This window comes from Palaemon carinicauda, chromosome 10 (genome assembly GCF_036898095.1).
Source record: "Palaemon carinicauda isolate YSFRI2023 chromosome 10, ASM3689809v2, whole genome shotgun sequence".
In the NCBI taxonomy this organism is placed as follows: Eukaryota; Metazoa; Arthropoda; class Malacostraca; order Decapoda; family Palaemonidae; genus Palaemon; species Palaemon carinicauda.
Genome location: NC_090734.1, coordinates 160141456 through 160157889, shown reverse-complemented (window position 1 = coordinate 160157889; position 16434 = coordinate 160141456). Strand labels below are relative to the sequence as shown.

Genomic DNA, 16434 nt, shown 5'->3' with positions numbered 1-16434 from the left:
TACCTCTTTGGACTAGTATAATTACAATAATTGCACATGTGGGCTTGAGTGACTGTCTGCGATTTTTTATGAATTATACGCATAACCTTCTTCTCATCTTCGTCACCAGATTCCTGCAAAAACATCAAGCGCAAATTTAACAGATCCAAAAGAACAATTACAAGTGGTAAAAATAAAAGCACTATGTGCAAATGATCCTCGCAATATACATGTTGCATAATATATGCAAATATAAATAATAAAATGAAACATGTAGCCACCTAATTATATACTTACATAACTTAAACCATCGTCGGCCTCATTAAAGTCGTATACAGTTTCATCCTTGTCACTTTCACCCGATTGTTCGACAATCAAGACATAACTAACTTCTCCCGGATTTGTAGAAGATGGAACAATTGTCACAATCTGATTATTATCACCTGCAGAGAAATAACATATATATATATATATATACTGTAAAGTATGTTGAGAGCTTTAAACAGTTGCTAACATTGTCATTGAGATGCAAATCAAATTTACTTTAGACACACAATTATTATTCAAACTGATATCACATTCTTACTTCATAGACACTTATTATTATTCAAACTGGTATAACATTATTGTGCGTAGCAATGGAAAGCATTAATAAGAATTTCTTATACATGCATTACCAACAAAAACTTTGGAAAACTCCACATGAACACAATTATCTGTGCTATTTCTCAACACTGGATTTCAAATCCATTGAAACTAGACAGCAGTAATTCACAAATACCTTGTGAAAAAAAAAAGGCAAATGAGACACTAACCTTGATTGAGAACTACTTGATTATTTCCTTCAGCATGATCCATTCCCGATATCACCTGCAACGTGCCGTCTTCTCCCATTGTCATTTGACCCTGAGGCAAACTATCTCCATCCTAAAAATGACAAATATTTGTATAATGCATAACAACGTCTGGGGAAAACTGTCCAATTTTATAAATAAAACATCTCTTGGCATTTTACTAAACAGTACTCTTACCAACCAGTTATGTTAACTAAATAATTTTCCACGAGCTTAGGAGTTACATGATGATTAGGATGTCCCTTACTGAAGAAGGAGCCCTCCCTATCTAAGCTGTTGCTATAAAACAACATATGTATAACATAATAGTCTAAAGAACATTCCATTGAAATATTCCAAAATCAGAGGCAATATTAAAATAGGATTCTTATCATCTCAGTTCCTGAAATGTAATGTTGGTGAACTAAGAGCAATTCTCACTGTTGAATATCACTACTATCATATTTGACATTTTGTTTCAACTACCTTTCAGAACAATTATGATTATTGATAATAAAGATTATCATTCCCAGTTCATCTATACTTAAGAAGCCTACCATAGCAGAAAGCTTTTGCAATTGGCTTCACTTCATCATCATTGTTATTACTAGCTAGGCTTTAACCCTAGCTGGAAAATTAAGATGCTATAAGCCCAAGGGCTCCAACAGGGAAAAATAACATTGAGGAGATGAAATAAGGAAATAAACTAAACGAGAAGAGCAAACATTGAAAATAAAATATTTTAAGAACAGTAATAACAATGAATTAAGACCTTTCACATATAAACTATATAAACTTCAATAAGAAAAAAAACAAGAGGAAGAGAAATAAGATAGAAAGGCGTGCCCGAGTGTACCCCCTAGCAAGAGAACTCTAGTCCAAGGCAGTGGAAGACCATGGTACAGAGGCTATAGCACTACCCAATACCCAACTTCAAATTAATGTAAGCAATATTACTTTCATTGCAGTTTCACAAAAGTGAAGGATATAGTGTACTTAGGATGCAACCAGCTGAAAGGCTTACCTACTTCGACACAGAAATATCCTACGTGTACTTACATCATGTAAAGCATCATCCTCCGTGTGTAGCATAATAGAGCCATCCGTAGTGGCCGGGTCACCCTCCGATCCATCGGTCCCGTCTGAGGAGACGACGACCATCTGCTGCTGGCTTCCATCGACGCTTGTCGAGTAGAAGTACTGACCAGATTCATCCACAAAAACTTGAGCTACCTCCCCTACAATACAAAAACACCTATTCAATTTAGTCTTGTACACTCTCTCTCCTTAGTGTCTAATAATAGAGACGGCTAGAAATGAAAGTCATTCCAATATGAAGGCCCAAATTTAAATAATTTTTCAACATCTAAAATGTGAATAACTTCATAATGGAATTTTGGTTTTCATGACATAAACTCTAGGAGATATCATTACTCTAAATTTATCGTATTAACAAAACAAATAAGTGACAATACTGTAACTAATTGCAGAGTTATACTTTGATTTTCAACCTTCCTAAAATAACATTGCAATTATGATTCAGTGATAGCATACATTTTGTTTGTAAAGAAACAATATATCGAAGGCATAAAGAAGGAAAACTTAAAAAGTGCTATTTCAAAAATTAAAAAATAAAAGATATGTATACACTACACATGAATTGTTAAGAAGAAAGAACCACTGTACAGTATACATAAATCACCTTTCATTAAGAAAATAATAGTTTAAACAAGTGAGTTTAGTTTAACAATTCTTTGTGAATAATTGAATAAATTCTATTTTAGAAAGGAACTCTGTTGAACCAACAAATGACTTGTTAAACGGCACTAGTGATGTTAAGGGGTCGATTACCGGGGTTTATAGAATGTCTAGTTTTTCTACATTAAATTAATGTTAAGAAATCTCTTTTTTTATTCAGCTGAAGGTCTTGTAATCAAGAAATGATTCACCAAGGGGTATATGAAAAACTAGTTCAAGTGACCCACAATGAATACAATCGCTTACAGTGCTATACAGTACATTGTGCGTACTGTGTAATTCTGCCTAAGGAAACTAATATAAAAGTAAAGTTCTTTCAAACCTGCAGGATTCTGATCCCCATTCTGGATGTCCTTGTTGAAGGTGTCCAAGTAATTGTGGATATCTCCTATGGTCTCGCCATCTTGGCTACCTTCCATTCTGTATGAAAAGTCATAATGATAAGTAAATATTAATCTTGAATCACGTAGAATCTTTTGTTATAAATAAAGCAACTAAAATAAGTGATTGAAATTTTAAATGTATTTAATAATACAGTCTCCCTAATTGACTCTTACCTAGGTCAAAAATGAGTGAAAATGTTATTTTTATTAATAAAATAAATTTTTGAATATACTTACCCGATAATCATGTAGCTGTCAACTCCGTTGCCCGACAGAATTCTATGGAGGGATACGCCAGCTATCACAATACTAGAAGGGGGTGTATTTACCAGCGCCACCTGTGGCCAGGTACTCAAGTACTTCTTGTTGACACCTCCTCAATTATTCCTCGGTCCACTGGTTCTCTATGGGGAGGAAGGGAGGGTCGATTAAATCATGATTATCGGGTAAGTATATTCAAAAATTTATTTTATTAATAAAAATAACATTTTTCAATATTAAACTTACCCGATAATCATGTAGCTGATTCACACCCAGGGGGGTGGGTGAAAACCAGTGTACAAGATTAAAGGATAGCTAAGTATCCCATATTTCATATAATCAGTTATCCGCAATAACAATGAAATAATAAGTACCTGGTAAGGAAGTCGACTTGAACCGTTACTCTGCCTTTAATAAGATCGTCTTCCTTACTGAGCGCAGCGTTCCTCTTGGGAGGCTGAATCAACTCAAAGGTGCTAAAGTATACAGGGCTGCAACCCATACTAAAGGACCTCATCACAACCTTTAACCTTGACGCTTCTCAAGAAAGAATTGACCACCCGCCAAATCAACAAGGATGTGGAAGGCTTCTTAGCCGACCGTACAACCCATAAAAAGTATTCAAGAGAAAGGTTAAAAAGTTATGGGATTATGGGAATGTAGTGGCTGAGCCCTCGCCTACTACTGCATTCGTTGCTACGAATGGACCCAGGGTGTAGCAGTACTCGTAAAGAGACTGGACATCTTTGAGATAGAATGATGCGAACACTGACTTGTTTCTCCAATAGGTTGCATCCATAACACTCTGCAGAGAACGGTTCTGTTTGAAGGCCACTGAAGTAGCCACAGCTCTCACTTCATGTGTCCTTACCTTCAGCAAAGCAAGGTCTTCTTCCTTCAGATGAGAATTTGCTTCTCTAATCAGAAGCCTGATGTAGTAAGAAACTGAGTTCTTAGACATTGGTAGAGAAGGCTTCTTGATAGCACACCATAAGGCTTCTGATTGTCCTCGTAATGGTTTTGACCTTCTTAGATAGTACTTAAGAGCTCTAACTGGGCAAAGTACTCTCTCCAGTTCGTTCCCCACCATGTTGGACAGGCTTGGGATCTCGAACGACTTAGGCCAAGGACGGGAAGGAAGCTCGTTTTTAGCCAAAAAACCGAGCTGCAAGGAACATGTAGCCGTTTCAGATGTGAAACCTATGTTCCTGCTGAAGGCGTGGATCTCACTTACTCTTTTACCTGTTGCTAAGCACACGAGGAAAAGAGTTTTTAATGTGAGGTCCTTAAAAGAGGCTGATTGGAGCGGTTCAAATCCTGATGACATTAGGAACCTAAGGACCACGTCTAGATTCCAGCCTGGAGTGGACAACCGACGTTCCTTTGAGGTCTCAAAAGACCTAAGGAGGTCCTGTAGATCTTTGTTGGAGGAAAGATCCAAGCCTCTGTGGCGGAAAACCGCTGCCAACAAACTTCTGTAACCCTTGATCGTAGGAGCTGATAGGGATCTTACGTTCCTTAGATGTAACAGGAAGTCAGCAATCTGGGTTACATTGGTACTGGTTGAGGAAAACTGCATTGGCCTTGCACCAGCTTCGGAAGACTTCCCATTAAGACTGATAGACTCTGAGAGTGGATGTCGTCCTTGCTCTGGCAATCGCTCTGGCTGCCTCCTTCGAAAAGCCTCTAGCTCTTGAGAGTCTTTCGATAGTCTGAAGGCAGTCAGACGAAGAGCGTGGAGGTTGGGTGTACCTTCTTTACGTGAGGTTGACGCAGAAGGTCCACTCTAGGAGGAAGAGTCCTGGGAACGTCGACCAGCCATTGCAGTACCTCAGTGAACCATTCTCTCGCGGGCCAGAGGGGAGCAACCAACGTCAGCCGTGTCCCTTTGTGAGAGGCGAACTTCTGAAGTACCCTGTTGACAATCTTGAACGGCGGGAATGCATACAGGTTGAGATGGGACCAATCCAGCAGAAAGGCATCCACGCGAACTGCTGCTGGGTCTGGAATCGGAGAACAATACAAGAGGAGCCTCTTGGTCATCGAGGTAGCGAATAGATCTATGGTTGGCTGACCCCACAGGGCCCAAAGTCTGCTGCAAACATTCTTGTGAAGGGTCCACTCTGTGGGGAAGACCTGACCCTTCCGGCTGAGGCGATCTGCCATGACATTCATATCGCCCTGAATGAGCCTCGTTACCAGCGTGAGCTTTCGATCTTTTGACCAAATGAGGAGGTCCCTTGCGATCTCGAACAACTTCCTCGAATGAGTCCCTCCCTGCTTGGAGATGTAAGCCAAGGCTGTGGTGTAGTCGGAGTTCACCTCCACCACCTTGTTAAGCTGGAGGGACTTGAAGTTTATCAAGGCCAAATGAACTGCCAACAACTCCTTGCAATAGATGTGAAGTGTCCTTTGCTCCTGATTCCATGTTCCCGAGCATTCCTGTCCGTCCAGTGTCGCACCCCAGCCCGTGTCCGATGCGTCCGAGAAGAGACGGTGGTCGGAGGTCTGAACAGCCAAAGGTAGACCTTCCTTGAGAAGAATGCTGTTCTTCCACCACGTTAGAGTAGACCTCATCTCTTCGGAAACAGGAACTGAGCCCGTCTCTAGCGTCATGTCCTTTATCCAGTGAGCAGCTAGATGATACTGAAGGGGGCGGAGGTGGAGTCTCCCTAACTCGATGAACAGGGCCAGCGATGAAAGTGTCCCTGTTAGACTCATCCACTGCCTGACTAAGCATCGGTTCCTTCTCAGCATGCTCTGGATGCATTCTAGGGCTTGGAAGATCCTTGGGGCCGACGGACAAGTCCGAAAAGCTCGACTCTGAAGATCCATACCCAAGGAGACAATGGTCTGGGATGGAACGAGCTGAGACTCCTCAAAATTGACCAGGAGGCCCAGTTCCTTGGTCAGATCCATAGTCCATTTGAAAATCTCCAGACAGCGACGACTTGAGGGAGCTCTTAAAAGCCAGTCGTCTGACGGAGCCGGACACAAGATCATGATACTGCTGCACAGTCTGTAAACTGTCAATCATGGGCAAGCGAGGAAGTACAGTGACAACCCGAATCTGTCTAGACTGTCTGGGTCGTACAGACAACTCCTTAACGGGTTGCTGAGGTTGCCGCACTGCGTCACAAGAAGTCCCTTCTGTTGGTTGTTGAACGTCTTCCCCGTGACACATTGACTCCGTAAACAAAAAATCCTCTAACAAGGACTAAGCTTGGACTGCATGTCATGCAACACAGCTCAAGGTCTATGGGAGCAGGTGTGGTAACAGACGGGATTAGCGGCTGAAGTGTAACCATTACCTTCCCTGTAAGCATGTTATGCTTAAATAAAAGTCCATAAGAGGTTATGCAGCTAAAGGCTCCCTCCAAATGACAGAGTCCTCAAGGGAATATCAGAAGGAGGGAGAAAAGAACTTTCTCATCTACAGGGACCTTATCCTAGAAAAGCTAAGTTCTCTGAGTGAGGGTTCACTGGTGCAAAGCAGCAGACTAGAAGGCAACGTTATGAAACTGCTTGACAGTCTAGTGAGTTGGCAACAACCCAAGATGTGTTGAGAAGCATGCGGTAAGGTATGCAGAGCATGATGTATGCAGAGTATGCTGTATGCAGAGCATGCTGTATGTAGAGCATGTTGTATGCAGAGCATGCTGTATGCAGAGCATGTTGTATGCAGAGCATGCTGAATGCAGAGCATGCTGAATGCTGAGCATGTAGTAAGCAGAGCCTGCTGTAAGCAGAGCCTGCTGAAAGGAAAGCAGAGCGTGTGCATGGCGTTTAACATTTCTCAGAAATTCCATGACCAGTGCTAGAGTGCTTTATGCATGCTTGCATGGGGTTTAAACCATGGTATGCTGAACAGCAGAGTCAGAACGAGCTGGAACAACAATAGTGTGGTTTCCTCTTCAAGACTCCGATGAGGGAACACCTGAGGCTCAGTCTGCAAAGGCTGAATAAAAGACAAGCAGAAGGAAGGCGCATGGGTGGAGGAGGCTGACTCCTAGCATGAGTGGTTGAACCCAAGGGTTGCGCTTGCTGAGCGGTTGGCGGAAGCGGAGTAGCAAGTTCCAGTTCCTGTGGTGTGAGCGGAGCGCGATGAGGAAGAGGCTGCGCAGAACAAGGTAAATGTCTCGCAAGCTGAGGCTCCTGAGGCGCAAGGGTAAGGTGTTGTGGTGCTTGCCTTATGGAGGGTTGAGCTCGCTGCAGCAAGAGCTGAGGAAACTGACTCATGGACGGGAGAGGTTGTTGTACCTCAACCGAGTGTTGCATCACTGGTGGAGCAGCAAGTGGAGGCGGAGGAAGAGAGGTATAATCCTCCTGATCCCAATGTAAAGGTTGCCTTAAGAAAGGCGGAGGCTGAACACCACAGGGAACAGCAAACTCAGCACGTGTCTCAACATCGTACGCCTGGCAGGTGGAACTGCTGGCAGGTGGTACTGCGATCAGGCGGAGCGAGTGTAGGTGGAGGGAGTGTAGGCGGAGGCGGAGGAGCAACACTCTCAGCCCGACACTCACGCATCAAGTCCAAAAGCTGTGCTTGCATGGACTGTAGTAGAGTCCACAACATCATACGCCTGGCAGATGGTACTGTGATCAGGCGGAGCGAGTGTAGGAGGAGGGAGTGTAGGCGGAGGCGGAGGAGCAACACTCTCAGCCCGACACTCACTCATCAAGTCCAAAAGCTGTGCTTGCATGGACTGTAGTAGAGTCCACAACATCGTACGCCTGGCAGATGGTACTGTGATCAGGCGGAGCGAGTGTAGGAGGAGGGAGTGTAGGCGGAGGCGGAGGAGCAACACTCTCAGCCCGACACTCACTCATCAAGTCCGAAAGCTGTGCTTGCATGGACTGTAGTAGAGTTCACAACATCGTACGCCTGGCAGATGGTGTTGCGACCAGGCGGAGCAGGTGCAGGCTGGGCGAGCACAGGCGGAGCAGGTGCAGGCTGGGCGAGCACAGGCGGAGCGAGAACAGGTGGAGGGAGTGTAGGCGGAGGAGGAGGTGCAACACTCTCAGCCCGACACTCACGCATCAAGACCGAAAGTTGTGACTGTATGGACTGCAGTAGAGTTAACTTGGGGTCGGCAGACACTAAGTTCTGCTGAGGTAAAGCCTTAACAGCAGAGATCTGTTGTGGCAGAACCTTACTCCTCTTAGGCGGAGTGTAATCAACTGTGACTGAGGAGAGTCAGAGCTAACCCAATGACTGCATTCGGGTTGTGAACTTTAACTTCGTACGTCTGGCATAGGTCTGGACTTAACGTTTAAGAAGTCTTGAGACCTGAGACCAGCGTTACTCTGCCTTTATTTTCTCCCCTAATCTCTTCTGCAGACGAGCAAAATAAGGGCTCAATCGTCTGCGGGTGGGAGTGACGGTCTCGGTAAGACACGCCCACAACCACCGAGAATACTTCTGTGCGCCGATCAAGGCCTGCTGAACCCTTATGCCCTTCGACATTGCTTCTCCCCTGGGCTTGGGAGCTTGCAAGAGGTCCCGGACTGGGAGGACGACTGGCGCGCACAAAAGTACCCTCACGCACTAATCACTTATCACTTTGATTTCTGTTTGCACTTATTTCACTGAACTCGAAACTTTAAGTGGTTTGTACCTGAAATACGCAATTCTATCCTTTCTCAAAGTTAGTAATTGCGAAAACAGAATTACAATGTAACAGAAAAATCTAATGAAAGATAATTCAGTGGTTGGAAAGAGACTAAACACTAGATCACTCTAGAAACGTTTAGTTTCTTCCCCTAAAGAGACTAGGGAGAAGAGCAAAAAACGATAACGACGTTACTCGTACGCCTGGCAGGCTTGAATGAAACGTTTATCCTCTTTCTCCCTCCGTCTCTATCTCTCTCTCTCTCTCTCTCTCTCTCTTGACTTAGAACCTGAGAGAAGAGCCCAATCATATATATCGTTAAAACATATTATTGTTAAAGGAAAAAAACTGAAAAGTTCCTTTATTAGGATCAAAACCATTAAGTTAAGAAAGAATGAACAAAACGCTAGACACGGTTACTCTTACTGCAACGTGAAACCGTGAACATTCTTTCTCTATCGTAACGATAGAGTGCAAGTTGAACGTTCTGAACGTCAACAACTGCAGAGACAAAACAAAACGTTAGTTCAGCTTTGAAAACAGTACGAGACTGTCAAAGAAAATCTTTCAAACTCTGTGGCGGAAATAGCATAATATGTTAACAGGTAAAACCGAAATGACGGGCTCAAAGTTTATTAACTTTGGTAAAAGACCGCCTACTATTAGGAAAGGTCGAATATAAACAAATATAAAAATTAATTTTAATAAGTTTATAATAAAAGGAAGTTAATCGAAGAGGCCTATAAAAGGCGGAGAGATATAAAATAAATCTATAACTTTGTTAAGCAAAATTAAGAAAGAGAGTCTATACTCTCTTAGACACCAACACTTCCGTCTAAGGGAAGGGTCGGCCATTGAAAAGTGAACGAGAGTTCATACTCTCTCGTCACCAAAATTAATCAAATTAATTCCAAAAGCTAACTAAGCTAATATAGAAGTTTCCAGTAAAGCGACAGCCGAAATCAAAGAGAAATACTTCACCAAAGTCGTGAAAATACTCCAAGAACATAAGCGTATCCCAGAACGTCTTGCCGGAAGCACGACAGAGGAATAATTGAGGAGGTGTCAACAAGAAGTACTTGAGTACCTGGCCACAGGTGGCGCTGGTAAATACACCCCCTTCTAGTATTGTGATAGCTGGCGTATCCCTCCATAGAATTCTGTCGGGCAACGGAGTTGACAGCTACATGATTATCGGGTAAGTTTAATATTGAAAAATAAAGAGCTAAACAGTTAAAGTTGGAAAACAAAATAGACAGAAAGGAATGAACCAACTTAAAATGGCATAAAATAATTCTGTCATTGAGTCAATATGACTATTCAGCAACTTCATATGCTTTAAGAAAGGCATATACACTATATGCAAAGTAAAATACTGTGATAAAAATGACAAAGTTACAAGTGACATTATGATTGGCATTTCAGTCGAGAAACATGCCAAGCGCCATCCTGGGCCAAAATCGTTTTATTTATTCTTTCGCTGGTTTGACTCTTGTACTTCACATAGCCATCGGGAAACATGTCAACACCACACTCCACTATTGTCATCTATCAGGATGTGATAAAATCTATAACCTAATATTGTAATTCTATTATTGATAGAACTTAATTGCCAAAAATACCAAATGCTCTTTTTATTGTACATAACCACACTAGCCTCACTAGAAAATTTGAGTCTAAATTTCTGGCCTTATAAGTTGCAGCTTAAGCCAAGCCTACTTAGCTAGTCTTAGACTGGCTAGTATACAATTCACGAAAGCACTTTTATAATGGAATATCATAGTAGTTTTGGCTGTGGGTATAAAATCTTAGTATTGCACAGTATATTTTGACAAAAGAAATACACCAGTCAACAATTTAACAAAAGAATTTAAAAAAACACCGACTACAGTACATGCTTACCCTCGATCCTCTATTTTCTTGCTTACAGTGATTTCACTATAAAGAAATAGCACTGTGTTGTACATTTGGCTGTTTACATAAGGAATATGAGGGATTAAAGAGTAATAATCTATGCCTATACAGATATAAACATAAATAGTGATGTCCTATACCAACTGTGTCGTTATTGGTGTATGAGTTGATGGCTGTTTATTGTGCTTGAAGGATACTTTTTGTGTAACCAACTTTCATAATTCAACACATCCCTATGAATTTCTCTTCAATTAAACTGATGTAGTGCATCAGCTGAGACCAGGGCAAAAATTCTGGTAAAAACTTGAAGTGCTATAGATAAGCCAAAGCATAGCACCTTGAAGTATTACTGTAAATCTTTTCTCTAAAAGGGAATACAAGATATTTCCTAAATCTGGGATGGATAGGGATATGAAAATAAGCGTTTTCAGGCCTATGGTCAACAAGAAGTCTGTCTTCCTGATACCCTGCAGAATGGTGGCTGGGGTCTCCATTTTGAATCTTGTTTGGTGCACAAACTGGTTCAAGTGGGGGAGATCTATAACAGGTCACCAGCCTTCCAACAGCTTCTCTACCAAGAAGAGGTTGAGGTAGAACCCAGAGGATCTGTCCGATTCCTTCTCTATGGCCACTTTGGCCTGCATCTGAGACACTTCCACTTCTAGGAGATCTCTTTTAGACCCTCTCGAATATGGTGGAACTGTTGTAATCAGACCTAATAGGGGATAGCAGTCCTTGAATGGGACACAATACCCTGAATAGAGATCCTCTGCCAATCCACGGGTCAGCCCCGAAGAACTGCCACCTGTCCCAATGGCTCTGCATGCATCCCCCTACTGGTGGTGAGTCAGGAGACTTGCCTTCCCTAGCGGGAGCCACGACAGCCTCTACCCCTTTCTCCAGAGATGTTACCTCTCGGACATAATTTGGGTTGCTGATCTTGCTTCTTAGGTTGTTGGTTATCTGTAGGCAGCAGAAGGTGCTGCTGCTCTGATTTAAAGGAGACTGTCTTGGAGGCCATTGAGGGGCTGGCATCCTAGGAGCCGCTGCTCGCCTCATGAACGAGGATTGGTTGGCTTTCTTCGCCTTTTCAATTGCCATAGCATCCTCTGTGGGAGGAAACATATTATAGAAGTCTACAACATTCCAGTTAAGTAGGTATAAGGGACAAATACTTGGAACATTTTGCCAAGACAGCGTCTCTACACTCACGGACATAGTTTCCCCATAGGAAGACAGTCTGATGGAGCAGAAATTCCGAGGCCTTTGCCCCCCGACCTTGACAGTTTCTGAAACTGTTTGACGACAACAGGATTTTTCGTACTTTCGGTGATAGCAAAGCACGACCCTGCTCCTGACCAGTGGTCAAGCCAGGAGCAGGCCTGGATAGCTGGCATGACAGCAACTTCTATATTTTGCATCTCTGATGCTAACGGGGAGGTTCACAAGCTTATCACTAGGAACACCCAAAATAAAGGCAGCCACATCTGGATTGATAAGAAGAGGAGGCTGAGATGTGCCTCTGAATTGATATAGAAATTTCTCTAGTGAGAAAGGGCTAAAGGTGGCAAGTTAGACAATCTACTGGATTGTAGCAAATTCTCAGCAGTTGAGACCTGATTTGTGAAGAGGTCCAGAGTATCACGAGCCTGTTAAGACAAAGATACATCAAATTGATACATTGTGCTGTAGATTGAGGAAATATGGTGTCTATTGCACATCACCTACTCCTGACCTACCAGACAGTTTAAACAGCATTTATGGCTCATCACTTTGAGGTAATGCGAGTCTCGGATCCGAAGGTTGGAACCTCGAGGGGGCTACACCAACAGAACTGGTGCCTGCCCCAGTAGAGGGACCAGGGGGAGTCATCAATAATCAGTGAAGGATCATCGTGTGCAGGCTCCTGCTTAGGAGTTACACGGTAATGGAGCATTTCATCTCTCCTTGCATGTCTTTGCGTTCTAGCCACCGAGACGAGGATGCTGAACGAGAATGGGCGGAGCTATGTTCGCTCCTACGATAAGTGTCTCTATCCCCGTAGGGACGAGGATCTACAGCAGGGAACCTTCTGTCAGAGCTTGAAATCTAAGAAAAAGATTTTTCAGATGTCCACCTGGAATGTCTGTTTCTGGAGGTAGAATATAGTAGGGAAGCATATCTTCGATTCCCATTCGAGGATTTAACACTGTGTTGTGAGTGATTCCACCTGAGGAAAAAGGGGTAAAAGTTCTGACAGCTTTTTCTTCTCCTGTCTCTGAAAATAAGAAATATTTATCTGTGCAGACCTTGGTAAAATATTAGGCTCATTATCATGTTATCTAAAAGATAGGGTAGGCTCTAAACAAGGCGAAGCTAGTGAGCTTAAAGCAATTTGGTTATCAACTGAAGTGAAAAGCTGCCACGCTAGCAAGTGGGTGATGGCGGCCCGTTCGGTGACATCAGCGCATAGGTACGCGGATACACGTGGTTGAAACACGTGGAGCGGAAACGTTCGTTGACGAGGTAATAACTTTTTCCTTCATAAACGGATGTTGGGAAGGAGATGTCGCGTTCATACTCTGACAAATTGGCCAAAGCTGCAAAGTAGAATTTCTTGTGGACACAACTGTGGAAGTTCAAACATCCTCTGAAAAAGATATTGGTAAATTCTTGGGCAAACCCAGAGAATCCTTCTATGGAGAAGAGCTATGTTGCGGGCCTCCTTAGTGTACGAGGTAAACCGGCATTCTCATTCAGAACACTCAAAGTTCTCAGATGAGAGTGGGGTCAAACCTACAACACTTTAACAGAGAATCCTTCAAAAGTGAGAGGTCACCTTGATTCTGATAACCTTAAATAATATGTTCACTACTGAGCATGGTAGTGGGTGGAAATGAGGATCTGTTTATATCTTTAGAATCTAAATCTATAGCTATTGGGACTAAATCCAGTTTAGGGTGTGGCAGGCCCAAAGGTGAAGGATCAGTGGGTTTGTGAGTTGCATAGGAACAAATCATATTTTTCCTAGCCATACAACCTGAGTCCTTTAATAAAACTTCTTTTCAACCATCCCTCGGGTAGTGACTCATTTTAGCCATACCCAAGGGAAACCAATCATCTACAAAGGTTTCACTGAAAGTTTCAAATATTATGGCTATCATCCTCGGATACCAGAGAGAGCTCCAGTAAAGAATTATCAGGGTGAGAGAGATTGCGCATAGCATGTAGGAGCTTGTACTTGCTCTCAACGGAAGAAGACGTGGAAGAGGTTCTGGTAAATTCATAGAAAAACACAGGATAATTTTTCAAAGAGAAAAAAAACTTATACTAGAGTAAATAATGTGCTTTAAATGAAATAGGACCTTATTTCCACTGTAAATAAGCCGTTCTTCCATTATGTAGCACCCGCTTCCCAAAGGACACAGGTGGGAGCCTGGTATTTTGGGGGTGCGAAAACAGGACAAAACGTGATCATTTAACACTTTCGAGATTTTTAAAAGGCTAAAGAACCTAACATACCCACCTAACCTAGTAGTTCCCAGGTCACAAGCCCTAGCTTGGGGGAGCTTGCCACCCACACCCCTCTTCCCAGATCACAACACAAGATTATTTAACACTTGAGTTGTAAATGGGTACAAAACCTAACAAACCCACCTAACCTAACCTAGTAGTTTCCAGGTCACATCCACTACATGGGGAGACAAACCCCATGGGACCCCCTTCCCAGGTCACAAACTGAAAGTAAATCACAAATAAATCCTAACCTTATGATTGACACCTACAGCTCGTTTTTATCTTGGCAATCTTTACAGAAGCATTGCAGTAGGAAATGTGCTGGTCTTCCCTAAAAGCTAAGTCAGAATCGCACTTGGGACACTTTAACCTTTGAGGCATAACACAATGAACTTTTTAAAAAATATTCACTACACCAGGAGTACCATGAAACTTGACTATACCATCGAAATAGTTTAAAGAGTAGGATTACATTGTTACTTTGAGTTCCGTAAGGATCATCCAACACGTAATATAGCCACAAAGTAACTGGGGCGTTGTCGGAGAAAACAGGTGTGTCACAGAATTGCCTACGTCACACTCATGCATACATACATGTGCAAATATGATAAGCTTCATCATATGGCAGGCATGGAAGGAGAATGACGTATGTATGCAAGAAGTATGGGGTGAATGTATGATAGCGGCCACCTGTATGTATAATGACCAAGGATATGGCAGTGCAAGTGGCATTAGCCACCCCCCCCCCCCCAGAGAAGAAGATAAGGAAACAGCCTATAGGTTAGGTTAAGGGGGAAAGTTTAGGTTGGTTAGTGTTCATATTTTATGCTCACTGAAGGAAGTGGCCGCTGATATACAAAGGCTCCGAAAGTACTACCTCGTCATGGAGTAACAAGGAGGTGGGCTTATGCGCAGTAGTATAAGCTAGTAATTGCGCAAGAAAACGTGCAAACGGGAGCAGAAATATCCAACTTGCAAAACCACATGTGAGAAAAACATTTCACAGGAAAAAGATCGCCAATATATGTGGCATTTTTCATGGATTTATTGTGTCCCAGACAATAATGTATAAACAAGAAAAGGTTACTTTTACCATTACTTATCAATTCACCCGGTAAATTTTCCCAAACCAAAACCTCCGGCATATTAGGTTATATATGATTAACTACTTGCGAGGAAAAAGTAACTTTTTAAGAAATCAGGAGCTTTTCTATATGTCCCAATGTTTATATTTGTATAGTTTGTCCCGTGTTTTTGTATAACAATTCCTTATATATATAGTTCAAAAGGGCCAACTCCAGCAAGATGAATATTTTCGGGCCTTACAGTAAATTCCCAACCGAAATATAGTTCTATTCAAAAGCCTATTCCATCTATAAAGAGCTAAAATTAAATAGACGTTGTTCTATATACCCAAAAACACATTCAATATTATTATAACCTAAATATAATAAAAATAAATTATTTAACGTTACTAAACATGTTGGATAGGCGGCCACTCAAAATGTAAACAAAAGGTCTACCTCGAAAACGCCATTTACAATCTTCCTTTAATCAATCTAATATTTTCAATACTCTTTCTTTATTATATATATATATATATATACATAAAAAAGATTGAGAATTACATAGTCCTACAGAATACGGAAAATATGGAAAATAAATGGGGGACAAAATTCACAACCTGACATAAAGGTTCTCATTTCCCGAAAACGCGTCAAGACAGTTTGTCGTTAACATGGCTGCCGCGTATGAGGTAATCTCCTGGCCGAGGGCTGTGCCAATCTTCCTTTAATCATATCCAAATTCGGGCGTTATTCCTCCTCTCAAACAAATCACCATTGGATGGGCGTTAGTGTGCTCTGTCAATCAGGAGCAAAACAAAATCTGTGTAGAACAACAACGCAATCTGACGGACGGATTCACATTCACAGCTTTGCCGAACGAAAAGTAGGGGGCATCACTGGCGACTTAATGGCAGTCTGACATTGCTCTCCTATTTCTAATGATTAAACAACTCCCAATGTTCCTTTCGCTTGATTTCGAAATGCATTACATACATGAATGTAAAATAAACGATGTGGGAGACCGAGTTGTAAATTGCAATGTAATTATATAACAAAATTCACTTCCAAATATTACCTTCTCAACTCCTTGAGCTGCCGTCAGAGCGCGCACAGTAGCCAGCATTGGTTCCTG

At 42.2% G+C, this 16434-nt stretch overlaps 1 protein-coding gene across 3 annotated transcripts in view; it reads right to left on the bottom strand.

Annotated features, from left to right (window-relative positions):
• LOC137648922 (transcriptional repressor CTCF-like) overlaps positions 1-16434 on the bottom strand; it is an 84988-nt gene extending 68554 nt beyond the window's left edge. The window contains exons 1-6 of one of the 3 annotated variants that reach the window (XM_068382113.1): positions 16378-16434; positions 2893-2990; positions 1872-2050; positions 795-906; positions 277-422; positions 4-113 (exon numbers count right to left, since the gene is read on the bottom strand). In XM_068382113.1, the coding sequence (XP_068238214.1) occupies positions 4-113; positions 277-422; positions 795-906; positions 1872-2050; positions 2893-2989 (644 nt within the window). In that variant the 5' untranslated portion in view covers position 2990; positions 16378-16434. Of the gene's footprint in view, positions 1-3; positions 114-276; positions 423-794; positions 907-1871; positions 2051-2892; positions 2991-15919; positions 16292-16377 lie in introns of those variants that run through there. The other 2 variants (XM_068382111.1, XM_068382112.1) reach the window with 2 other exon arrangements.